This window comes from Molossus molossus, unplaced genomic scaffold (genome assembly GCF_014108415.1).
Source record: "Molossus molossus isolate mMolMol1 unplaced genomic scaffold, mMolMol1.p scaffold_m16_p_8, whole genome shotgun sequence".
In the NCBI taxonomy this organism is placed as follows: Eukaryota; Metazoa; Chordata; class Mammalia; order Chiroptera; family Molossidae; genus Molossus; species Molossus molossus.
This window is the reverse complement of record NW_023425402.1, coordinates 106,010,600-106,036,516: the sequence shown is the minus strand read 5'-3', so window position 1 is coordinate 106,036,516 and position 25,917 is coordinate 106,010,600. Positions and strand designations below refer to the sequence as shown.

The 25,917-nt window shown below is 43.8% G+C and overlaps 1 protein-coding gene across 1 annotated transcript; it reads left to right on the top strand.

Annotated features, from left to right (window-relative positions):
- Positions 1-680: 680 nt before the first annotated feature.
- RSPH3 (radial spoke head 3) lies at positions 681-22,990 on the top strand. The gene is made up of 9 exons (XM_036247787.1): positions 681-749; positions 1,190-1,617; positions 6,186-6,273; positions 12,321-12,462; positions 14,198-14,343; positions 15,548-15,751; positions 19,790-19,952; positions 22,160-22,246; positions 22,639-22,990. Exons 1-9 carry the CDS (start codon positions 681-683, stop codon positions 22,959-22,961), a joined length of 1,650 nt encoding a protein of 549 aa, XP_036103680.1. The 3' UTR covers positions 22,962-22,990.
- The last annotated feature ends 2,927 nt before the right edge of the window (positions 22,991-25,917 follow it).

Sequence of the window (25,917 nt, the reverse complement as noted above, 5' to 3'; positions counted from 1 at the left end):
TGTGAATAAAACAAAGAATCATTTAAATTTTGCCTGCGATCACACAACTAACAAGTGCAAAACTATAGTTCAACTCCAGCCCCTGACTCCAAATTCAGCGCTCTAAATGCACACTGCTGGTCTGCTGATTCCTGACCTAGTGCCCAAGGCTCCCTTTACACCTATGTACACGTGTCAAGTATTCTGGAGACTGGTCCTTGAAAGGAAACCTTTCCACAATGTAAATCTACCTTCTAATTGGTCTACTTGTAAATGTGATTTTTTAAAATAGTATTTCCTTAATGCAAGGTATACTCGTGCTGCAATTATTTTACTTACTGAAAGCTAACAAAGAATTAGTGCCACCTTGTGGCAAAAACTTATAAATTCAAGTGCTACTATCAACCCATTTTCAGTTGAAAGACTGGTCCAAAGGCCTTATGCACTTCACTAAGTAGTGAAGACAACACCTACACTTCTGGGGGGGGAAATCTATGGTCATAATTAGATCTCTCAGGGAAACATACACGTCACTTACACAAACGACAATATTTGTACCATTGCTAATATGAAACCAAAGCTTCTGCGATTTAAGCGCAGACCCACCCCATGATATATAACTCTTCAGAGCCTGGGGCCTGACACTTAAGGTATAGGAACCTAAAAGAAAGACTCAACAACGCGCCCACCCTACTTCCAAAATGATGTCTGTGGGGCGGCCCTTGTCGCTGCGTGGACCGAGGGTCCTCCGAGGGGCCAGCAACAGCGCAGTAAGTACAAAAGAAAGGCGGGAAAAGTAGGCCAGGCTGCAAAGCGCCGCGGCAGCCCGCCCTGCAGCGGGAGACGTGGCGGTGCCGGGAGACGCCAGGGACGCCCTTGCCCGGCCCTGGCACGTTAACAGAGCTGGGAGCCCGGGAGCCACGTGTGTGCAATAGATCGTACGTGGACAGTCTGGGACAGCGACGCAGCGGGAGGGCAGCAGGACAAACAACCAGGAAGACCCCCTATGGAGCGGGAGCACGACGGGGAAAGGCGCCAACACCAGCCCTGAAAGCCACATTGAAAAGCGCGGCTGGGGACCGCCGCCACGACTCCCGAAGGACGCCGCAGAGGGCGCCACGCCCACCTCCCTGCTCGGAGAGCTGCTCACGCGCAGGCGCACCGGCCCGGAGGCGCGGGTAGGCGGAGTCAAGAGCCGGTCGTGCCGCAGCCTTCCCACGAATCCCGCCCCTCCGAGCTGCCTGGAGGTCCCGCCCCCGGCGGAACTCGCGGTTGCTGGGCAACCGGTGCGGGCGCCGCCGGCGGGCTCTGCGCTCCCTGGAGCAACCCGAGTGCAGCTCCCACCTCTTGCCCTGGCGACTTCCCTTCCCGCCCGCTTCCTTTCTTGCCGCGTCTCCTTGTGTCCTGCAGTCCCTGCCCTTGGCACCACGTAAACCTCTCCGGCTCCCGCGACGCCTTAGCGCCCACCTGCTTCCAAGCCAAGTTCCATCGAAAACGAAGTGCTTCGAGCCCAGACGTGGTGTCCACGCTGACTGACCGCGCCTCTCGGACCATGGGCACCTTCACCTACACCTACACCAGCCGGCCGCGGGCCCCGCCCTGCCAGCGCCGCCGTTATCGGGACCAGGTGTTGCAGCCGTGAGTGAGCCCGCCGGCCCTGTGTGTCCGCCTAACCCGCATCCTGGCCCTCGGCCCGCGTAAAGCCCGCCTTGGCTGCTTTCCCTCCTCCGCACGCTGCCCAAGAAAAATTCCTCCCCTGAGAACCCTCGCGTGGTGTGGAGGAATGAAGGCAGAGGCATGGGTGGCCTCCCTTATTTCACAAAGTTTGAGTCATCTAGTGTGTATTGTTGGCCAGCCATGAGGCACCTTACTAGGAGCATTTGCGTACATTTTCTTACTGAGGCCACAGGGCTGTGAAGTTGGTTTTATAACTCCGTTGTGCAATAAGGAAACGGTTACAGAAGTGTCACATACAATGATCGTACGTCTAAAATGAGAGCCGCATTAGTCTTGGGTCAAGAATCAGGTCATCCTTTCATTCTGGACCCAAAATTGTATTTTTACATTAATCATTATTTGCAAGTATTCAATATCCGTAGAAAGGACCGTTATGGTTCTCTTGAAGTGTTTTCCTTAAGCCTCAAATTTTGGCATCAGCAGAACTTCCCAAGAATGAAGGCCATGGAAACAGGAACCTTTGTGTCTTTTGCTCAACCAGGACCATGCCTGAGACATAAAAAGCACACAACACGAATTGCTGAATTAATGATTGAACATCAGCGATGTAACTCGATACTTATTTCAAAAACTGAGTCCAAATTCATAATTATCTTATTCTGGCAAAGACATTTTTTTAAATTTTCTTTTTTCCTTTATTGATTTTAGAGAGAGAGGAAGTGAGAGGGAGAGAGAGATAGAAACATCAATGAGAGAGAACATCGATTGGCCACCTCTTGCATGCCCCACACCAGGGACTGGGCCCACAACCTGGGTATGTGTCCTGACAAGGATTGGAACCCACAACCTCCTGGTGCATGGGTCGATGCTCAACCACTGAGCCACACCGGCTGGATGACAAAGACATTTTTTAATAAATAGCTATCACTTTTAAGAAAACCAAAATAGAAAATTTAAACTTAGGGATTATTTATATTATAAAAGGATTCAATTTCAAAAGATATTTTTTTCAAAAATACTTTCTGGAAGTAGTTGCTTATAAATCATTACTATTAAATCTGACCAACAGATGAAAGATGAATCATCAGTGGTTCATTAGGGAGATTTTTTAAATATATAAAGTTAGTTGATAAAGTTGCAGAACTTTGCTTATATTGAACTAACCCATTGATTCAAGCTATTGGAAGGAGTGTGGTGTATGTATGTATATTTAATTTTTCAGTTTAAAATTATTCTTATTGGTAATTTTCAATTTACAAAAGAAATATTTGCTTTTTGAAACAAATGAAAAATATAAAATAAGGATGAATATAGGCAATGTTAATTATTTCCCTCCCACGTCTACTCCACTTCCCAGTTATAACCAAATTTAACAATCTTATATTACTATTCTACACCTCCTTCTTGTACACACACACATATATATGAGCATATGTACATTTATGTAGAAAGTTTAGTTCCAAAATGGAATCATACTACACATATTAATCTGCAGTTGGCTTTTTCCTCTTTTTTACAAGCTCTAATTTCTTCTTTTAATCTTCACCAAAGGATATGTTGATTTTAGAGAGAGGAAGGGGGAGGGAGAGAGAGAGACATTAGTCGGTTCCTCCTGCAGGGACCATGACCAAGGATCAAACCCAAAGCCTGGGTATGTGCCCTGTTTAGGACTGAACCCACAACCTCTCTGTGTACAGGATGCCATTCCAACCAACTAAGCCGCACCTGCCAGGGTTCTATTTTTTTTTCTTTCTAATGTTATGTATACCTACACGTACATATTTAATTTTATATAAATATGTATTTTATTGTTATCGCCTATCATTCATGCTTGGGTGAATTCTTGGTGCCACACCACCTTCCCTTGCAAACCTGCTCTTCCTCTCCTGCCCTCGAAGTAAATCACGTTCCTGACCTGTGTGACTGCTTCTGTACTTTCTCCGCTCTCACCAGCTTATGTACAAATACATGAATACGTGCATACAGAGATGCACATGCAAGGGCTTTGTCTACTTCACAGCAATGTAACATATTATACACAATTCTCAACATCTTCCTTTCTTACTTAGTTCTTTGTGGTCATCCCTCCAATTATTTTTAATAGTATTGTAGCCCCTTATTAAAATTTTCCACTGTTGATTGATATTCAGTTTGCTTCAAGCTTTTACCACAAAGGTTTCAATAAACAACTTTATGTACTGACCTCTTTATTTTTATGAACCAGGATTGTTAGATCATATATATATACACATTTATATATATGTATATGTGTAGACATATATATAATATATATGTATCTTTTAATATGTTCTTGTTGATTTTTTAGAAAGAGATGAAGGGAGAGAGAGAGAGAAACATCTATGTGAGAGAGAAACATCAGTCGGCTGCCTCCTGCATGCCCCCTACTGGGGATTGAGCCCGCAACCAGTGCATGTGCCCTGACTGGGAATCAAGCCAGGACTTTCAGTCCGTGGGACAACACTCAATCCACTGAGCCACACCTGCCAGGCTATCATACACAGGTGGAACAATATACCTTTCCTCCAGGAATGTTTGAACATATCCTTTTTCCCGATTCCTCACCAGCAGTAGGTATTAAGGATTTTTATTTTCTTTTTAAATTTTGATAGCATAAAAACTAAACCAAAGTTTTGGCTCATTATTATATGAATTAGTACTGGGAGGCTTTAAGCAAGTAAGAGTTATGTCGGATTTTTTTCCATTCTAACAGATCACTGGCTAAAATATATAGAACAAATTGAGGGAGAAATGTTATTCCAGACAGTTAAGCGCCCTTTGCAATAAATAGTTCGGGTAAAAGACAGTGGGAGGAGTGAGCAGTGGGTAGATGTGAGAAAGATTGGGGTGTAGAACAACAGTACTTGCTGGATGTAGGGATTGGGGAACAGGAAAAAATTGTGATGACTTCCAGGCTTCTAGATTAAGCCAAGTGGGTGGTTAGTGGTACCATTGAGTGAAATAGGGAACAACTAAAGGAGTAACAAATCGGAGTGGGAGAATGATTATTAGTTAAATTTTAAGGTTGCCTTTTGAGACATCTTAACGAGATGTCATCGAACATATCAGTTGGATATACGTGCCTGGAGCTCTGAGGAGAGTTCTGAGCTAAACATGTAGTTGGGAGTGTTAGGTTTACAGATCATAAGTGAAGCCCTGAGAATGGATGAGGTCGACTAAGGACAAGAGAGGACTGAGCCCTGAGGAAACCCTCCAGGACAGGAGGAGCCATCAACATAGGCTGAGGAAAGGTCGGAGAAGGTGCAGAAAAGCAGTTGGAGGGACATGGTTATATCACAGAGGCTCGGAAGAGAGGGCTTCGCGAAGGAGCAGCCTGCTGGCGGAACACTGCCCGGAGGTCAAGTGAGATGGACAGTACCACAGGCCCGGTTCTAAGTAACATAAGTCAGGTTATCCAGTCCTGGTTTCTATATATGATAAATAAGCAACTTACTACCCTCTCAAAATCATTTCTGACCGATAGAGACTAGTATTAGCATAGATCGATACTTGGTTTCATAACCATAAGTAGAATATCATTTAAAGACGTTGAATGAAAGTATCAGCTGTATTTTTTACTATTGATCATTATGCCCCAAATTAAAATTTTATTAATATTTAAAACATAATTTTAAAAGATTTTTGAAGTTAAAGACCAATTGGAAATTGAACTTATTTTATTAAGCCTGATTCTATTAATGTAACTTTTCAGTCCTTGAATCAAACTTTTGTCAGTACTTTAGGACAGTCCCCTTTTCAGTTTTTTATGTTTGTTTTTTTGTTTTTTGTTCATCTTCACCTGGGGTTTTTTTGTTTTTTGTTTTTTTATCCTCACCCGAGGACATTTTTCCATTCTTTGCTCAGGTAGAGTGGGAGGGAGAGAGAGGAATGGAGAGAGAGAGAGAAACATCGACGTGAAAGGAACACATCGAGTAGCTGCCACCCGCACGACCGACCAGGGCTGGGGACAAACTGCAACCGAGGTACGCGCCCTTAGCGGGAACCGAACCCGGGTCTCTCAGGACCGCAGGCCGACGCTCTAACCACTGAGCCAAACCGGCCAGGGCAACCTGGGGGTATTTTTCCACTGATTTTTATAGAGAGTAGAAGGGAGGGAGAGTGAGAGGGAGAGAGAGAGAAACATCAATTGGTTGCCTCCCACATGACCCCAACTGGGGCTGGAGATTGAACCTACAACCCAGGCACGTACATGCCCTTGACCGGGGATCAAATCGAACCCACAGTTTCAGTCTGCAGGCTGGCACTCTAACTGCTAAGCCAAACCAGCCAGGGCTAACTTGAAGCTTATTATGAGCAATAAATAAAATAACATATGTGAAGGGCCTGACGTAATCAGTATTCTGGAAGTGGTAGCCATTTGTCTCCTTAGTTCGTGAACTGTGCTAAAACAAAACTGTTTCCTTAAAATATTTTCATCTTAGTCTAAGTCTTCTTAACAATGAGCTGACTTCATAGATATCAGCAGTTACTTAGAATTTGCTCTTTTACAGAGCTGATGAACCTATGCCGTATGGAAATATCATGTATGACAGAAGGGTGATCCGAGGCAACACTTATTCTCTGCATGCAGATCCGTCGGTAAGTAGAATTTGAATAGAGCTTTTCACTACATGTGGTGAAGGACCAATTTATGTGTTTGTTTGTTTGTTTGTTTTATTTCTAATCTGTTGCCGACTAAAACACTTATAAAATAAAAGTGGATTACTAGAAAAATAAATAGTCGTATAACTATTAAGGAAATTTCATCTCTAGTTTAGAAGTTTCTCCAAAAGAAATCTCTAGGCCCAGGTGGTTTTACTGGAGAATTGTACCAAACATGTGAAAAAGAATTTGCATCAGTTCTACACAATCTCTTCTAGAAAATAAGAGGAGGGAATGCTTCCCAGTTTATTGTATGAGGCCAGCATTGCCCTGATACCAAAATCAAAGATAGTAAAAACAAAATCAGAGAGTCGTAACTGTCATGGGAATGTACATACAAAAATCCTCAACAAAATATTAGCAACTAGAATGCAGCAATATATAAAAAGAGCTATATGCCGTGACCAAGTGGGATTTATTCCAGGAACACAAAAATGTTCCAGCATTTGTGAATCAATATGATCCACCATATCAACAGATTAAAAAGAAATATCCTATGATTATTCATTGATGCAGAAAAAGTATTCAACAGAATTCAACATTTGTTCACGATAAACACAACAAATTAAGAATTAAGGGGAATTTCCTCAAGTTGATGAAGAGCATCCACAAAATACATATAGCTAATATCATAATTAAAAGTGAATAAATGAGTGCTCTCCTCCTTAGACTGGGAACAAAGCAAGGACGTCTGCTCTCACCACTCTTGGTCAGCATACTGCTAGAAGTTCTGGCCAGTGCTAGATCCAGGTCAGAAAGGAAGAAGTAAAACTCCCTAATTGCAGATGACACGATTGTCTACATAGAAACCCCACTGAATCTATAAAAAGACCTAGAATTAATTATTGAGTTGAGCAATATCACAGGTACAAGGTCAACACACAAAGATCAGTCATATTTTTGAATACTAGAAAGGAACACGTGAAAACAAAATTTTAAACAGTACCATTCACAAGCACTTCAACAGCCTGGAATACCTAGGTATAAATCAACATGCACAGGACCTGTAAGATAAAAATCACAAAATACTGATGAAAGAAATGAAAGACAGTCTAAAGAAGTGGGAGTACAATCCATGTGCATGGATTGAAAGAACCACCATAGTAAAGATATTAATTCTCCCCAAATTGATCTGTAAGTATAGCACAGTTTTTATTAAAATTCCAGCAAGATTTATGTAGATCTAGACAAGCTTATTCTAAATTTCTATGGAAAGGCAAAGGAAATAAAATAAACCATTTTGAAAATAAGAATAAAATGGGAAGAATTACTCTACCCTATGTTAAGACTTACCATATATGATATTAGTAATTGTATGAAAACAGTAATTGTACTGGTAGAGGAATAGATACATGGACCATTGGAACAGAATAGAAAACTCAGAAATATACCAGCACCAATACACCCAACAAATTTTTGACAAAGGGACAAAAACAATTCAATGGAGAGAAGATAGCCTTTCAGCAAATGGCATACATAGACAAAAAAAAAGAATTAAGTGAACCACAACCTAAACCTTATACCATAAACAAAAATTAATTGAAATGATCATGGATTTAAATGTAAAACAAAACTTTTAGGAAAGAAACCTTCAGAATCTAGGGCTAAGCAGAGAGTTCTTAGATAGGATACCCAAATCACAGTCCAGAGAACAAAACATGATAAATTGGACTTTATCAAAATTAAAAACTTTGTGATTTGAAAATTCTTTTAAGAGGACAAAAAGCTACAACCTGGAAGAAAATATCTGCAAGCCACATATCCAACAAAGGTCTTATGTTTGGAATATATAAAGAACTCTCAAAACTAAAAAAAAAAAACAGTCAAATTGGAAAATGGTCAAAAGATATGAACAGATATTTTACCAAAGAAGAGATTTAGATGGCAAATAAGCACATTAAAAAATATCAAGCCCTGGCCGGTTTGGCTCAGCGGTTAGAGCGTTGGCCTGCGGTCCGGAGAGACCCGGGTTCGGTTCCCGCTAAGGGCACGTACTTCGGTTGCAGTTTGTCCCCGGCCCTGGTTGGTCGTGCGGGTGGCAGCCACTCGATGTGTCCCTTCACGTCGATGTTTCTCACTCTCTCTCCCTTCCTCTCTATCCCTCCCACTTTATCTGTACAAAAAATGGAAAAATATCCTCGGGTGAGGATAAAATATATATATATATATATATATATATATATATATATATATCTCAACATTATTAGTCATTCGGGAAATACAAATTAAAACCACAACTACACACCTGTTGCACCATAATATACACCTGTTAGAAAAGCTAAAATATTTAAAATAGTAATAATAAGAAGTGTTGGTGAGGATATGGAGCATCTGGAACTCTTGTCCATTGCTGATGGAATGTAAAATGGCAAATTCACTCTAGAAAATTATTCAGTGAAAACTAACAAGCACTTACCATTTCACTGTACAGTGGCACTCTTAGACATGTATCCTGGAGAAATGGGAACTTATATTCACATATAAACCTGAACATGAATGAACATTCATAGCATTTATTCATAATAGCCCAAAACTGAAGACACATTCCAGTGTCTTTCATTAGGTAAGTGGTTTAACAAACCTGGTACATCCATGCAATCAAGTACTACTCAGTAACAAAAAGGATTAAACTATTGATACATGTAACAATCTGCATGGATCGCAAGGGCATTTTGCTTAGTGGAAAAAAAGCCAGTCTTAAAAGGTGACATACTGTATGAGTCTTTGTATGTAAAATTCTCGAAAAGACATAACTAAACTATAGAGATAGAGAATACATTGGTGGTTGCCAGGGAACAGAGATGAAATTGGGACTTTGAAGAAATATTAAGGAATACCTAGAGGAACTCCTTCGCAGTAATAAAACAGGCCTCTATCTTAGACTGGTGGTGTGCACAAATCTGTATTTGGAATAAAATCGCACAGAACTATATACACAAACACGAATGAATGCATGTAAAAAATATGAAAACTGAAGATCTGTTAATATTTTACAAGTGTTAATTTCCTGATTTTGATGTTATGTGACAAGTATATAAATATCTATACCTTGGAAAAAGCCACCACTGGAAAAAGCTGGGTGAAGGGTACGCAGTTCAGTACTCTATCTACTAGTTGTGTAACCTCCTGTAAATAATTTCAAAATAAAACTTTAAAAAATATCACCTGAGTATATTTTTCCATTTATCTTTAGACAGAGTAGGAAGGAGGGAGAGGGAGACAGAGACAGAGAAACATCGATGTGAGAGAGACACATTGAGTGGTGGCCTCCCATGCAACCCCAACCAGGGCCGGGGACAAACCACAAGTGAGGTATATGCCCTTGGCCAGAATTGAACCCCGGTCTCATTGGTCCACGGGCTGACGCTCTAACCACTGAGCCAAACCAGCCAGGGCAAAAAAATTTATTTTTTTATTTTTTTCAATCCTCACCTGAGGGCATTTTTTTTTTCTATTTATCTAAAGATAGAGTGGGAGGGAGGGAGAGAGAGAGAGAAAAACATCGACATGAGAGGGACACATCGACTGATTGCCTCCCACATGACCCTGACTCAGGCCGGGGTCGTGCCCTTGACCAGAATCAAACCCATGACTCATTGGTCGGCGAGCCGACTCTCTAACCACTGAGACAAACTGGTCAGGGCTAAATAATATATTTTAACTAGATCCTAAAATGGTTAAGTGGGCATTGTTTCTAAAATGAACTTGTTGCATTTATGTGACCCTAAATCTTTCAAGAGTTGGCATTTATATGGTCATGCCCCACTTAACAAAGGGGATGCATTCTGAAAAATGGGTCGTTATGTGATTTTGTTGTTGTGCAAACATCATAGAGTGCACTTACACAAATCTGGGTGGCATAGCCCACCAACCACCTAGGCTATACAGTATCGCCTCGTGCTTCTAGGCTACAAGCCGGTACAGCATGCTACTGTACAAAACGACATGAGTTTAATGAAGCACAAGAGAAAACGATGCCATTGAGAGATGGTAAGCATGAGATGTATGAGGCTGATTGATGCCAGCATAACATGGCATCTGTTTTATGGCAGACTTTTTTTATAAGTAGAAACAGAAAAACTCTAAAATAATGATAAAAAGTGTAGTGTGATAAATACATAAACCAGTAACAGCTGTTTCTTATTATCAAGTCATGTGTACTGTACATAATTGTATGTGCTACATTTTATACAGTTGGCAGCGCAGTAGGTGTATTTACACCAGCATCACCACGGACACTGAGTGCTGTGTTGTGCTACAATGTTGCAATGGCTACAGTGTCACTAGGTGATGGAATTTTTCAGCAACATTATAATCTTATTGGGCCTCTGTTGTGTATGGGGTCCTTTGTTGACCAAAACTTTGTTATAGCTCATGACTATAATTCTTTTCCATTAAGAAAATGTTAAAAATCAAGTATGATATTTATAATAATGTAGAATATATACACATAGGAATAAAGCCTTCATTAAATGATCCTACAATGCTAGTAGTAGTTAGAAAAATGGAGTCATAGGTGATTTGGGGGCCTAGAGTAAGGTGGTTATTTTATAAAAGAGGATATGATAACTATGTAGGGGAAGAGCTGTTCAATATTAGGTATTATATTAGGCTTTTTACATTATCATTTTTTTATTTCTCCCTCCCATCCAAAACCTTAAGGTGTTATTTTACAGACGAGAACACTGAATATCTGAAAACTTGGGTTATTAGTCCAAGCTTTACTAATCCTAGTAATTAATAAATTGAAGAGTTGGGCCCGGCTGGTGTAGCTCAGTGGTTGAGCATTGACCCACGCACTAAGAGGTCGCCGGTTCAATTCCCGGTCAGGGCACATGCTCAGGTTCTAGGCCCAATCCCCAGAGAGGGGCTTGCAGGAGGGGGCCATTCAATGTTCTCTCTCATCGATGTTTCTCTCTCTCCCTCTCCCTTCTTTCTCTAAAATCAATAAAGAAAAAAATAAAATAAAATAAATTGAAGAGTTGAATTTGAGTTTTAGAGCCCATGCTCTTCCTTCCACTATATAATGCAAACGTGGGGAAAGTTCATGATACACAGTGTTATGTTAGAAAAACAATGTGAGATACATGGTATCATCACAGCTTCTAAAAACTATGCATGTAAATGACAGTAGCCATCGTATTAAGGATATATGATTATAGGTTTTTTGTTTTGTTTTTTAACTTTAATGTTATTACATTGCCAATTCAGGTAAAATGTTCTTAGAATTCTAATTTTAAAAATTTTTCATGCAAAGTAATTTTTTATTTTCCCACTGTTTTCATCTTTGCCTTGGGATAAGACTGATTAACTAGAGTATAATTTCAAAATGAGATACAGATATGAAATCAAGACCCTCCAAATAGTGCAGAGCTAACTGTAATTATAGTTTAATCCCTTAGTATTGTTTTGTGCACTTGGACAAGCTTTGTTTGGACCGAAGGAAAAGAATCAGTAATGTAATAACTATGTCCGGCGCCAGGTAGTTCCTAGACTTACCGGCGGCATCACTTCATAAATTATATGAATTTCTAACCACTATGATGTACACCTGAAACTAATATAAAATAATATTGAATGTCAACTATAATTGAAAAATAAAAATGATCTTAGTGCTTTTCATTTTCATAACTGTATGTTAAAATGTGTTATTCCTGAATGGTTATACCGGTATACTAGGTTACTAGGTACGAGAACAAATCATGGCAAAAATACTTGAATAAGGAAAAGCAATTTATTAGATAAGATTCTGCACCATTTAGTCCACTTAACGGTTGTACTTTCAAGTTACTTTTATGCTTTGTCAGACACCTTAATAGTTATCTGACATAGTTCAAATCAAACCGAGTCACCAGGTCCCTGATAGTCAGGAAGCCGCAGGTGACAGGTGCTTCTGTACTCTCCAGGAGTCACTTTGCCATGGCAGTTCTGGGCGCTTTGAGAAATATTTTCTGAACTCTAGATGCCTTTTCTGTCACTCTTAGCTCGGGCAGCACAGTGATGAATACATCCAGAGAAATCAGCAGACTAAGAAGAGGACTCTTGCCAAAAAACGAACCCAGGAACAGCTCAGACCGCGCACGCCGGAACCCGTAGAAGGCAGGAAGCACGTGGACGTGCAAACAGGTGTGTGACCGTGCCACTGGCAGCCGGCGCCTTGGTTTCTGTTTTCTAAGTCAGTGCTTTTTTTGCTTGGCCTTTCTGTTGTTTCTGTATCTGTTGTGTTATCCAGTACTTCCCCAGTCACTTAGTAGAAGTCAGTTCATTAAAAAAATTCATAGACTGCCCAGCTGCTGTGGCTCAGTGGTTGAGCATCGTCCCAGGGACCAAGAGGTCCTGGTTCGATTCCTGGTCAGGGCACATGCCTGGGTGGCAGGCTTGATCCCCAGTAGGGGGCGTGCAGGAGGCAGCTGATCCATGTTTCTCTCTCACATCGATGTGTCTCTCTCTCCCTTCCTTTCTCTCTAAAAAATCAATAAAAACACTTTAAAAAAAATAAAATTCATAGATTTTGTATTATTATTTCATCGGGTACACATGGCAATGTGAGATGAGATGTTTTTTAAAAAAAAAAACAACAAAAAGAATTTTATGACCAGATTCTCTCTTAGTCCTTTTTACATATTTAATTTCAAATTGGGATTATTTCTCACTTTTTTTATAGCCCAACATGAGTCACTGTTGGACTTGCAGGAGAGGAGAGCAGTGGAGTTCAGCTCCGGCCTTGTGTTTGTCTTTAGAGGGGAGTGAGCCCTTCAGCTCCGAGCTCCACCTCCCACAGGGCCGCCCTGCTCTCCTGTCCCTCGCGGCTCCCAGGCCAGTGCCAGGCTTTCCTGCTTGTCCGACTGCTGCTACAGGGGCTTGCCTGGGCCTAGGGGGTCCAGCTGTGCTGTGACAGAATCTTGATAATCAGACGATAGTTGGTATTTTCCACGGACCATGCAGCTACTCAAGGTGCACCTTGCACCCAGCCAAGATGGTGAGTGGGTTCGTCAGTTATTCCTGGTGGTAAGGGCCGAAGGAAGGAACCATTCCGTGCTTTCTCTCTCCCTTGAGGCCAGGTCTAGAATGAGCATGTCTGCGATCAGTCAGTATAGTTGTAATTCTGTGAGAGAGAAATTTTAGTCTTGGTTTATATCATCAGAATATTGATACAGTAGTAGCCACCTTTTGTTGAGTATTTCCTGTATTTCAGAGACTATACCAGGTCCTTTACCTAAGCATCTTCTTTGTTATTAAAAGACTCCATGTGATAGATAATTATGATCCCTTTTACAGACAAAAACTGGGGCCCAGAGAGGATGTCATTTGGCTAGGTTTGTGTTCAACATCTGACTCCAGTTCTCATGTTCTTTGTATGATACCTTACAGCCCTTGCCTCATATAAATTTTTCCTAAGGTGAAATGTGTTTTTATATATATATATCTACTTATAATTTATAGGCTAGAGAGAATATCAAGTAACACAGGAACATGGGGCATAATTTTTAAGTATTCAGGAATGTTCAAATATTTTTATGTTTATTATCTTAGGACTCAATTATAAAGATGGATTATTAACTTTTCATCCCATATTGTACTTTGCATCTTATATACATCTATGATTTTAGTTTCATTTCAAATACAGAACTCAGGCTTTCTTGCTATTCAATAAATACTCTAGCCCGACTGACTCTGTGGTCTTCCAGACATGGGAAAGCCTAGCGCTGCGCATGCGAACTGAGCGCCTCCGTCTGAGCGCTTGCTAGGACTCATTTTCTGACCCATGTCATTCTGTTTTGAAGGAGGTGAAGTTTCAGGTACAGATATATGCTTGAAACAGGCCAGAAATTCAAACTCTGTGTATATGGTATTCTCTTAGAATTATACCTTGAAGAAATTGCTGACCGCGTAATAGAAGTTGACATGGAATGCCAAACAGATGCATTTTTGGACAGACCACCAACACCACTCTTTATTCCTGCCAAAACTGGCAGAGATGTGGCCACCGAAATACTAGAAGGAGAGGTATAGTACATTATTTGAACTTCCCCGTCTTCATTGTAAATAGGTAAAATTAGGTTTAGTTAAAATCTTCATAGGCATACAAACCACAACACAGTCAGAAAGGTTCTATTTACTGGATTTCTTTCCAAATTTATCTCTAATAATTTTATCCTGAAGTACCCAGAAATATTTTTAAATACCATGTTCTAATTTTCCCTCTCTGCTGATCAGAAATAAAAATCATTAGCAGTGTTTTTTATTTTTTATGTGTTTGCATACTTGCTCAATATATGACTATAAGTAGATTTATACCAAATAAGGAAAAATAGTATTTCTGGTATAAAAGATTCTACTATTAGTTGCTTATAGATTATATAACTTTTATGAAGATAATCTATGTTACAGAGTTCTAAAATAATTACATTTTCATATCAACATGGAACGTATCAATTGGCCAGCTGATGACTTGTAAGAAGAGAAGGCAATTCTTATGTGCACAATGACTTAAATGAGGTTTAAGGCTTGAAGGAACTTGAAAGAACTGTCATTGAAATTGAGAAATAAAATAAGTCATAAGCTACATAGGAGAGTATATTTGCCTCTAAATCCTAGAGATGAGTCCCCATAATATCCATTTTCCTTGTTCCTTGGTTGAAAAACAACCAGTAAAAATTGAGTAGAAAAGACAGGGGATAAGAAAGACAAGGATAGTTCTCTTGGATTTCAGAGTTCGCTCTTAAAATTGTTGAGTATCAGGGTTCATTTTGACTGCATAGATCTTTTTTTTTTCTTTATTGACTTTAGAGAGCGAGGAAGGGAAAGGGAGAGAGAGTTAGAAACGTTGATGAGAGAGAACATCGATCGGCCGCCTCCTGCATGCCCCATACTGGGGATCGGGCCCACAACCTAGGCATGTGCCCTGACTGGGAGTCGAACTGTGGCAGCCTGGGTCAGTGCTCAACCACTGAGCCACCCTGGCTGGGCTGACTGCATAGATCTTTTTATAACCGTCTTAATTTTGCCTTTAAACAAAATGCTCTTCTATGTGCCGTGCAGGGCTGTTTTGAGGGTTGGAAACCTTAAATAAAGCACCAGCACAGTGTCTGGCACACAGAAGGCACTCAATATATAGTATCTTGTTGTTGCTACTGTTCTGGATATTTTTTTCAGTGAGCATTTGATTCATGATTAAAACTTGAAGTTTGCTTTGTTTTGTGTATTTAAGCTCTTTGACTTTGATCTTGAAGTTAAACCAATGTTAGAAGTTCTAGTGGGAAAGACCATTGAGCAGGCGCTCCTGGAAGTGATGGAGGAGGAGGAGCTGGCCAACCTGCAGGCCAGTCAGCATGCATATGAAGAGCTGCGCAATATGGAACTTGCGGAAGTTCAGAGACTTGAAGAGCAGGAGAGGAGACACCGAGAGGAAAAGGTAGAGATTTGCATTTTTCTTTCTTAGACAGTCTTCTGGCTATATAACAAATTATGTTCAAAATGAAATGTGATATGTTATAGAACGAAAGATCTTTGGAAATATGCTAGAAAAGACCTGGAGTATTTGTTCAGGTCTCTCCTGTTCTGTAGATCAAAGATTCTTCATGAGCTGAATTACATTTTTTAAATTCCAGCATATATAAATATACCTAAATAGAGTTCCCCAAAATTCCTAAATGGAATAATTTAAATTACATGTGTCCCGACTGAAAGGCACTCTTGAATGTCAAGGGCCCTACTGAAAGGAATAGATTGATTTGCCAAAAGTTAGCGGCAGAAAAGGTGGGAGGAGAAGGGAGTATACCCGAGACACACCCTCAGGGATTACACCAGAATCACTTGGGTCCTTATAGAATATTTTTTAGATTATGGGTTTTTAGAACCTTTAATAAGGAAAATTTGGGAATCCAGTTTTTAAAATGTGCCACTAACCTCCAATTAGGAAACATGAGGCTCCGTGTGTCTGGCTGTGACGGTCACCTTATGTTTTACTCTGGAAGGATCAGTTACAAAGGAGCGCCTGTATACCCAAAACAGTTCAGACTAATTTCCCCGAAAGTCCCACTTATTACCCAGAAATGCTTAGTTGTTGGGATATTCTACTCAATACCTAATCAAATGGACTTTGAATATCCCTCCAAAATGAATAATTAATTATAAAGAGCAAATGGCTTATGATAAAGACTGTGCAAATGCAAAACACTTTGTTTACAAATAGAAAATGAACACTGACAGCCCTGGCCGGTTTGGCTCAGCGGTTAGAGGGTTGGCCTGCGGTCTACAGAGACCCGGGTTCGGTTCCCGCTAAGGGCATGTACTTCGGCTGCAGTTTGTCCCCGGCCCTGGTCAGGTCGTGCGGGTGGCAGCCACTCGATGTGTCCCTTTCACGTCGATGTTTCTCTCTCTCTCTCTCTTCCTCTCTCTCCCTCCCACTCTATCTGAACAAAATATCGAAAAATGTCCTCGGGTGAGGATAAAAAAAAAAAAAAAAGAAAAGAAAATGAACACTGACAAAATTAGATTTGTTGAAATAAGCAGTGAAATCTATCAAAGAATATGTATATTTTAGTTTATTTACTATTAGGAAATATATTATGAAAACAAGAATACAAATAATCTAGATTTATATTTGCTTAAACTTTGAAAATACACTTAATTAGAAAATATATTGCTCCCACTTGTACATGGGAGTAGAGAAGACAGCCCATTAGCTTTATAGAGATTGTATGATCCACAAAAAGCAACAACAAAAATAGGTTTTATACATTTTAGAACTTTATGACTCCAAAAAATCATTACAAATGAGACAGTTCATTGGCCAAGTTCTATACTGAAGACATCTCAGCAACTATAATTTTCATACCAGTAATGCTTATGATACTACTACATAAAAATACATATATTATAATCCTTTGATATTATTTATACAGTCAAACATGTATATCTTGAAATTGTTTTTACTTAAAAGTGGAACAGGAGATGAATTTTACCATAAGCTCCCTCTTTTTTCTGAGTTTAGTACCTCCTAGCTGTTGAAATTCATTAAAATTTTTATGGAAAATATGAATCTTTAATAGACACACACCTTGCTGTCCATCGTTCTGATACAAATACAAGTCCAGATTCTTGCTTGCACTAGCGCCAGGGTTTGGGGGGACGGGCCGCTGGAACCGTGACCGGCTCTGTCTGCGCAGGAGCGGCGGGGTTTGGGGGGACGGCAGCGGACCTGACCGGCTCTGTCTGGCACTAGCACTGGAGTTTGGGGGGACGGCAGCGGACCTGACCGGGTCTGTCTGCGCACTAGCACTGGGGTTTGGGGGGACGGCAGCGGGACCTGGCCGGCTCTGTCTGCGCACTAGCACCGGGGTTTGGGGGGACGGCAGGGGACCTGACCGGCTCTGTCTGCGCACTAGCACTGGGGTTTGGGGGGACGGCAGCGGACCTGACCGGGTCTGTCTGCGCACTAGCACCGGGGTTTGGGGGGACGGCAGGGGACCTGACCGGCTCTGTCTGGCACTAGCACCGGGGTTTGGAGGGACGGCAGGGGACCTGACCGGCTCTGTCTGGCACTAGCACCGGGGTTTGGAGGGACGGCAGGGGACCTGACCGGCTCTGTCTGGCACTAGCACCGGGGTTTGGAGGGACGGCAGCGGACCTGACCGGCCCTGTCTGGCACTAGCACCGGGGTTTGGAGGGACGGCAGGGGACCTGACCGGCTCTGTCTGCGCACTAGCACCGGGGTTTGGGGGGACGGCAGCGGGACCTGACCGGCTCTGTCTGCGCACTAGCACCGGGGTTTGGGGGGACGGCAGCGGGACCTGACCGGCTCTGTCTGCGCACTAGCACCGGGGTTCGGGGGGACGGCAGCGGGACCTGACCGGCTCTGTCTGCGCACTAGCACCGGGGTTCGGGGGGACGGCAGGGGACCTGACCGGCTCTGTCTGGCACTAGCACCGGGGTTCGGGGGGACGGCAGGGGACCTGACCGGCTCTGTCTGCGCACTAGCACCGGGGTTTGGGGGGACGGCAGGGGACCTGACCGGCTCTGTCTGGCACTAGCACCGGGGTTTGGGGGGACGGCAGCGGGACCTGACCGGCTCTGTCTGGCACTAGCACCGGGGTTTGGGGGGACTGCAGGGGACCTGACCGGCTCTGTCTGGCACTAGCACCGGGGTTCGGGGGGACGGCAGGGGACCTGACCGGGTCTGTCTGCGCACTAGCACTGGGGTTTGGGGGGACGGCAGGGGACCTGACCGGGTCTGTCTGCGCACTAGCACGGGGGTTTGGGGGGACGGCAGGGGACCTGACCGGCTCTGTCTGCGCACTAGCACCGGGGTTTGGGGGGACGGCAGGGGACCTGACCGGCTCTGTCTGGCACTAGCACCGGGGTTTGGAGGGACGGCAGGGGACCTGACCGGCTCTGTCTGGCACTAGCACCGGGGTTTGGAGGGACGGCAGGGGACCTGACCGGCTCTGTCTGGCACTAGCACCGGGGTTTGGAGGGACGGCAGCGGACCTGACCGGCTCTGTCTGGCACTAGCACCGGGGTTTGGAGGGACGGCAGGGGACCTGACCGGCTCTGTCTGCGCACTAGCACCGGGGTTTGGGGGGACGGCAGCGGGACCTGACCGGCTCTGTCTGCGCACTAGCACCGGGGTTTGGGGGGACGGCAGCGGGACCTGACCGGCTCTGTCTGCGCACTAGCACCGGGGTTCGGGGGGACGGCAGCGGGACCTGACCGGCTCTGTCTGCGCACTAGCACCGGGGTTCGGGGGGACGGCAGGGGACCTGACCGGCTCTGTCTGGCACTAGCACCGGGGTTCGGGGGGACGGCAGGGGACCTGACCGGCTCTGTCTGCGCACTAGCACTGGGGTTTGGGGGGACGGCAGGGGACCTGACCGGCTCTGTCTGGCACTAGCACCGGGGTTTGGGGGGACGGCAGCGGGACCTGACCGGCTCTGTCTGGCACTAGCACCGGGGTTCGGGGGGACGGCAGGGGACCTGACCGGCTCTGTCTGGCACTAGCACCGGGGTTCGGGGGGACGGCAGGGGACCTGACCGGGTCTGTCTGCGCACTAGCACTGGGGTTTGGGGGGACGGCAGGGGACCTGACCGGGTCTGTCTGCGCACTAGCACTGGGGTTTGGGGGGACGGCAGGGGACCTGACCGGCTCTGTCTGCGCACTAGCACTGGGGTTCGGGGGGACGGCAGGGGACCTGACCGGCTCTGTCTGGCACTAGCACCGGGGTTCGGGGGGACGGCAGCGGACCTGACCGGCTCTGTCTGGCACTAGCACCGGGGTTCGGGGGGACGGCAGGGGACCTGACTGGCTCTGTCGGGGTTCGGGGGGACGGCAGCGGACCTGACCGGCTCTGTCTGGCACTAGCACCGGGGTTCGGGGGGACGGCAGGGGACCTGACCGGCTCTGTCGGGGTTCGGGGGGACGGCAGCGGACTGACCGGCTCTGTCTGCGCAGGAGCGGCGGAAGCAGCAGCAGTGGGAGGTGACGCACAAGCACAAGGAGACGTCGCAGAAGATCGCCTCGCGCGCCTTCTCGCAGCGCTACCTGTCCGACCTGCTGCCCTCCGTGTTCGACAGCCTCAGGACGGCTGGCTACTTCTTCGACCCCGTGGAAAGAGGTTTGTGGACGTTTTTATTAGATTAACTCTGCTGACAATAAACATCATCTTAACAGTTCAAATGTATATCCTGCCCATTTTTATTTTGAATTGGACTTTGCATCTCTGAAGCAAATTAAAAAGTCAGTTATCATTGTTTTAAGTAAATGCTATTACTAGTAAGTGTATTATAAAGATCTTGATTTTAGGATGTTTGTCTTTTTTTTTTTTAATTTGTTTTCTTTATTGATTTGAGAGAGAGGAAAGGAGAGAGAGAGAGGGAGGGAGGGAGAGAGAGAGAGAGAGACCATCGATTGGCCGCCTCCTGCATGCCCCCCACGGTGGATCTGGCCCACAACCCAGGCATGTGCCCTGACCGGGAGTCCAACCGGTAACCTCTTGGTGCAGGGTCAACCCTCAACCACTGAGCCACAACAGCTGGGCTAGTTTGTCTTTATTCAGAAACAACGTTGGATAGTGGAAAAATATATGGACTTGATGTGAAAAAGTTTGAGGTTGGGACCCAGCCTCATCATTAAATAGCTTTATGACCTTCAGTTTTCCTGTGAAATGAGGATTATTTAGTAATTAAAGGTCATAATATATAAGAAACTTCTGTAAGCTGTGAAGCACTGTGTGTGTAAGTGGTTATTAACTTCTCAGCTGATTCCCTATTTAATAAAAACCCTTTGGGGGCAGCAGTTAAGGTCACTTGTTTATGAGTTAGGTGTTGGCACCTCGCAGGCATTGTGTTAGGTGTGGAGATAAAAAAGCCAAACCTGCCTTGGCCAGTTTGTCTCAGCAGTTAGAGTGTCAGCCCGAGGACCAATGAGTCGCGGGTTCGATTCCAGCCAAGGGTACGTACCCCAGTTGGGGTTCTTCCCTGGCCCTGGTCAGGATTGTGCAGGAAGCAGCCAGTCGATGTGTCCCTCTCACATTGATGTTTTTCTCTCTCTCTCTCTTTTCCTCTCTCTCCCTCCCACTCTATCTGAAGATAAATAAAAAAAATATCCTCAGGTGAGGATAAAAAAAATCCAGACTTGTCAGTGTGCCCTCAGGGCCACCTCCCCTCAGCGCGCCTGGTCTCACTGTCACCTGCTTCCTCGGTGCAGGGTACCTAGATCCACAGTGCTGGGTGCACGGGTCCTATTCCAAATGGCTAATAGTGTTTGGGGGCAGATGTTGGTAATGTTCATTTTCACTGATTACATATTCAATTCAATACCCAGAGGTCAGATTACACACCAATATTACTAGTTCACATTTATATTATGCTTTCTAATTTAGATAGTTGCGATGCTCCCAATAACCCCGTGGGGTGGGTAGGGCAGGTCAGTTCCCGTTCACGCCCACTGCCCTGCTCCCTGCTCCCAGCCCCCCGCCCAGGAAGCATGCGTGCTCAGGCTGACCCCAGCCCTGAGTCCGGGTGCAGGGCGCCAGGCGCCAGGCTGCCACCATCTCGCTGTTCTAGTCACACAGGCCAGCAGCCTTCCTTCCTCTCAGGAATTTCTGAAAAACTCAGTTATAAATCATTTAAAAGCTTGCACATAGATTCATGCCTAGCTTTAAATTATTGATGGCGGTGAATGTAATATTCTATCACACTGTTGTCACCCCACTGAAAAATAAAAATTAGATGCCTACCCTCAAAAATGTTATTTTTGAACATTAAAATGTACATTGTAATGGACCATGTTTTTAAAAGGCTTACACAGTAGTAAATTGGCATTTCAGCATGAACAGCTTTATCACTATGGAGACCCCTAGTTTCTAGAGGGCCTTCTTCTCAGATGCCCTCTGACCTGCATCCGGAGTCTTCAGGTGCTGTTAGCCCCAGGCAGGTGGGGCATGTTTTCACAGGCATTGCTCCATGTAATGCCATGTTGGCACTGCATGTAGATTGCACTTCCGCGCCCAGGTGCACGTCCCCACCCCCCTCACCTCCTTGATCCATCTCAGGTGCACCTGCAAAGTCAGCTCTAAAGGCTGTGGCTCCAAGGAAGGCTCCTAGTTTGGGAAATACTATTTCTACTGCAAGAGAAAGGAAACGGACCAGAATAGAGAGAGAGTATGGCCAAACTAATGCTGTGTCAGTCTGTTTAACATTTTGAATTAAGAAAATGATGTTCATAATATTGACATTGTAACATTGGGGGAAAACAGATTCTTCCTATCTATAATGATTCATAAAACTTACTTAATAATTAGAATTCATTTTTTTATCATAGATATTGAGCTAGGCTTCCTTCCATGGCTGATGAATGAAGTTGAAAAATCCATGGAACACAGCACGGTGGGGAGGACAGTGCTTGACAGTAAGTTCGTCTTAACGTCATCTCTAAGATTTTTCAGTAGAAAGACTAAATAGAGGAAGGATGTTAATTTTACAGTTTTAGTTCTTAATTTTTCAGTATATCAATTATATTAACTAACCAAGGTGCAGATTTTTAACCTCAATATTGTTTTCGGTTCTTCTGTACTATATAAAGTATAAGTTGTTAAAATGGGCATTGAATATACAGTAGCTCATATTTGATTCATTAAGTGACTCAGAAGGTAAGCACACCTGACTTTATGTAGAAGGTTGTGATGTGGGGAAGGGGCGAGGTCTGGTGAATGTTTCATACGCATCTGTAAATCTGTATTATAATTATAACTGCTAAAATACAAAGACATCACAGTGACTTCTGTACATACAATTTTCCAGTGTTGATTCGTGAGGTGGTTGAGAGGAGACTGACGATGTATGAACATAAGGAGGACAGACCACCCGAGGACGGACGTGCTTCTGGAGGGATGAGAGACCCACCGATGGGCTATGAATTCCAGGAACAAAACACATCGCATTCACAGAGGTCACTTCTGAACACAGACTCCCCGAAAAGATCCCCATACAATGGAAGATACACAGAAAGTGTATCATCCCAAGAAAGGAAGCTAATGGAAGAAGAAGAAGAAGAAGAACCCATAGAACTGAAGAGATCCTTAGGGAGGGAAGGACAGTCACAGCAGGGAGCCTGGGACCGGTGAAACCCTCACAGCCCCTCAGCAGTGCACGCAATCAGGTAATGACATGGGAGGCCCCTCCGGCCACGCAAATTATGTCGAATATAATCAACATGTCTTTTTGTCTAATGGACTGGGCAAATCGAATATGTTGAAATAATAAAACTAATAATAAGTGAACCATAAATACTTCATTTATTTAATAGTAGAATATCTAGAAGTTATAACTTATGAGAATTATGCTTAGCTCTGGTTGGTTTTGCTCAGCGGTTAGAGCATCAGCCCATAGACAGAAGGGTCCCTGTTCAGTTTCTGGTCAAGGGCACGTATCTGGGGTGCAGGTTTGATCCCTGGCTCCAGCTGGGGTTGTGCAGGAGGCAGTCAATTGATGTGTCTCTCTGACATTGATGTTTCTCTATCTTCTTCCCTCCCTCCCTTCCTTCCACTCTCTCTAAAAATCAATGGGAAAATATCCTCCGGTGAAGATTAAAAACAAAAATTATGCTTAATTGCAAGCTTCCCATTATTGCTATATATAACTAACAAATATATTTTTCTTTAATCTTTCTAATTTGTAGGTTTTTTGTTTATTTTTTAGTAAATATCCAATAATGTTAGATATCAGTGATGTCAACCATTAAGCTTTCCTTCTCTATAGCAGTGGTTTTCGGCGGGTATGCCAAGGTGCACTAGTTACCACGAGAATTTTTTATTGCTCTTTGTCTCGTCTGCTGCGAGGATGAAGACCGTGCTGAGCAATCAGACTGTCCACCCGGAAAATGTGGACCTCACTCTGAAGGGACGCCCAGTTATTGTGAAGAGGCCCAGAGGCACCCTGAGGAGGGACTGCGATGTTCCACATCGATGTAGAACTCTGTCTCCTTGGAAAGGAAAGGAAGAGGCTCCGGGCTGACAATGGTGCGGAATAGAAAGGAGCTGGCCACGGTTCTGTCTGCGGCCCCGTGCAGAACAGGATCGAGGGTGTTCCACTGGGCTCCGTTACAAGACGAGGTCGTACGCTCACTTCCCCATCCACACCTTCACTCGGGAGATGGTTCTCTTGCTGAAATCAGATTCCTTGGGTGAAAAACATCCGCAGAGTTTGGATGAGGTCAGGTGTCGCTTGTTCAGTAACTCAAGCCCAGAAAGATGAGTTGATTCTTCAAGGAAAAGACAGTGAACTTGTATCAAATTCAGCTATTTTGATTCAGTAGGCCACAACAGTTAAAACCAAGGATATCAGACAAATGTTTGGATGGTATCTATGTTTCTGAAAAAGGAACAGTCCCACAGGCTGATGAATAAGATCTAAGTTGCCCAGCTGTACAAACAGCAGGATGCCGAATGATTTGTCACACTTGTTTGTGATATTTTAAAAATGCAACAAAAGCCTTGTATTTAAAAAAAAAGAATTTTTTATTGATTTTAGAGAGGAAGGTGAGGAGAGAGAGAAATATCAAAATGAGAGAGAAACATCAGTTGATTGCCTCCTGTGCATGCCTAGACCAGGGATCAAACCCACAACCTAGGTACATGCCCTGACCAGGAATCAAACCCACAACCTAGGTACATGCCCTGACCAGGAATCAAACCCACAACCTAGGTATATGCCCTGACCAGGAATCAAACCCACAACCTAGGTATATGCCCTGACCAGGAATCAAACCCACAACCTAGGTATATGCCCTGACCAGGAATCAAACCTACAACCTTTTTTTGGTGTAGGGACAACGCTCCAACCGAGTCACCCAGCCAGGACAGACTTTTCAACTTTAATACATATCAACCTCTTGTTAAAATATGGTAAGATATTACATATTTTAACTATTATAGTATAGGGAATTCACATTTGACCTTTTATTTATTTAATCCTCACCCAAGGATATTTTTCCATTTATCTGCAGATAGAGTGGGAGGGAGACACAGAGAGAGAGAAAGAAACATCAGTGTGAGAGAGATATATTGATTGGTTGCCTCCTGCACAACCAGGACCAGGGATGAACTACAAACAAGGTGCGTGCCCTTGGCCCGAATCGAACCTGGGACTCTTTGATCTGTGGGCCAAAGCTTTAACCTCTGAGCCAAACCGACCAGGGCCACATTTGACTTTTAAATCTGAACTTGTTTGGAGAATTTACCTGTACAATTGAAAATCAGATATTTTATCTCTAAAGTCATGTTAATCTTAAGCAATAACTGAAGTCTTCTGAGGCTTGGGGTAGATACAGCCTATCTCAGAATACTTATAGATATATAAGCTGGAGTGGTTTGAAATAACTTGTAGTTAGTTATTAACACATTTACCTTAATTTCTTATTTTGTTTTGTTTTGTTTTATCCTCACCCAAGGACACTTTTTTGCATTTATCTTCAGATAGAGCGGGAGGGAGAGAGGGAGGAAGAGAGAGAGAGAAACATCCATGTGAGAGACACACATCGAGTGGCTGCCACCCACACAATCCAGGACTGGGGACAAACTGCAACCGAGGTACGAGCCCTTAGTGGGAACTGAACCCACGTCTCTCTGGACCCCGGGCTGACGTTCTAACTGCTGAGCAAAACTGGCCAGGGCCACCTTAATTTCTTTTTAAGTTAGGTACCAACAAGGTATCCATATTTAACAGTGGAGAAAGAATGTCCTTCTCCAGTTGTAAAAGGGACTTGCACTGTATCACTGTATAGCACTGTATGGTTCTCAAAGCATTTCCCACATGTCACCGCATCGTCTGCACCTCACGGGGCCCCTTCTGAAGTATGTGGACAGTATTTCGCTTCCGGCCTCAGTCATCAGTGCGGTCAGCCAGTGCGCATGAGCCGAGAGCCTGCGGTGCGCCAGCACCCGTGGAGCCCGCAGAACAGTCTAGCAGCGGGGCCACGGGAAGCGGGGTGAAGGAGCGAACCGCAGCTCGGGGGTTGAAAGTGATTGCCATCGGTGACCAGCCCACCAAGGAAGAGGCTGAAAGCTAGAACCCAAATCTTCT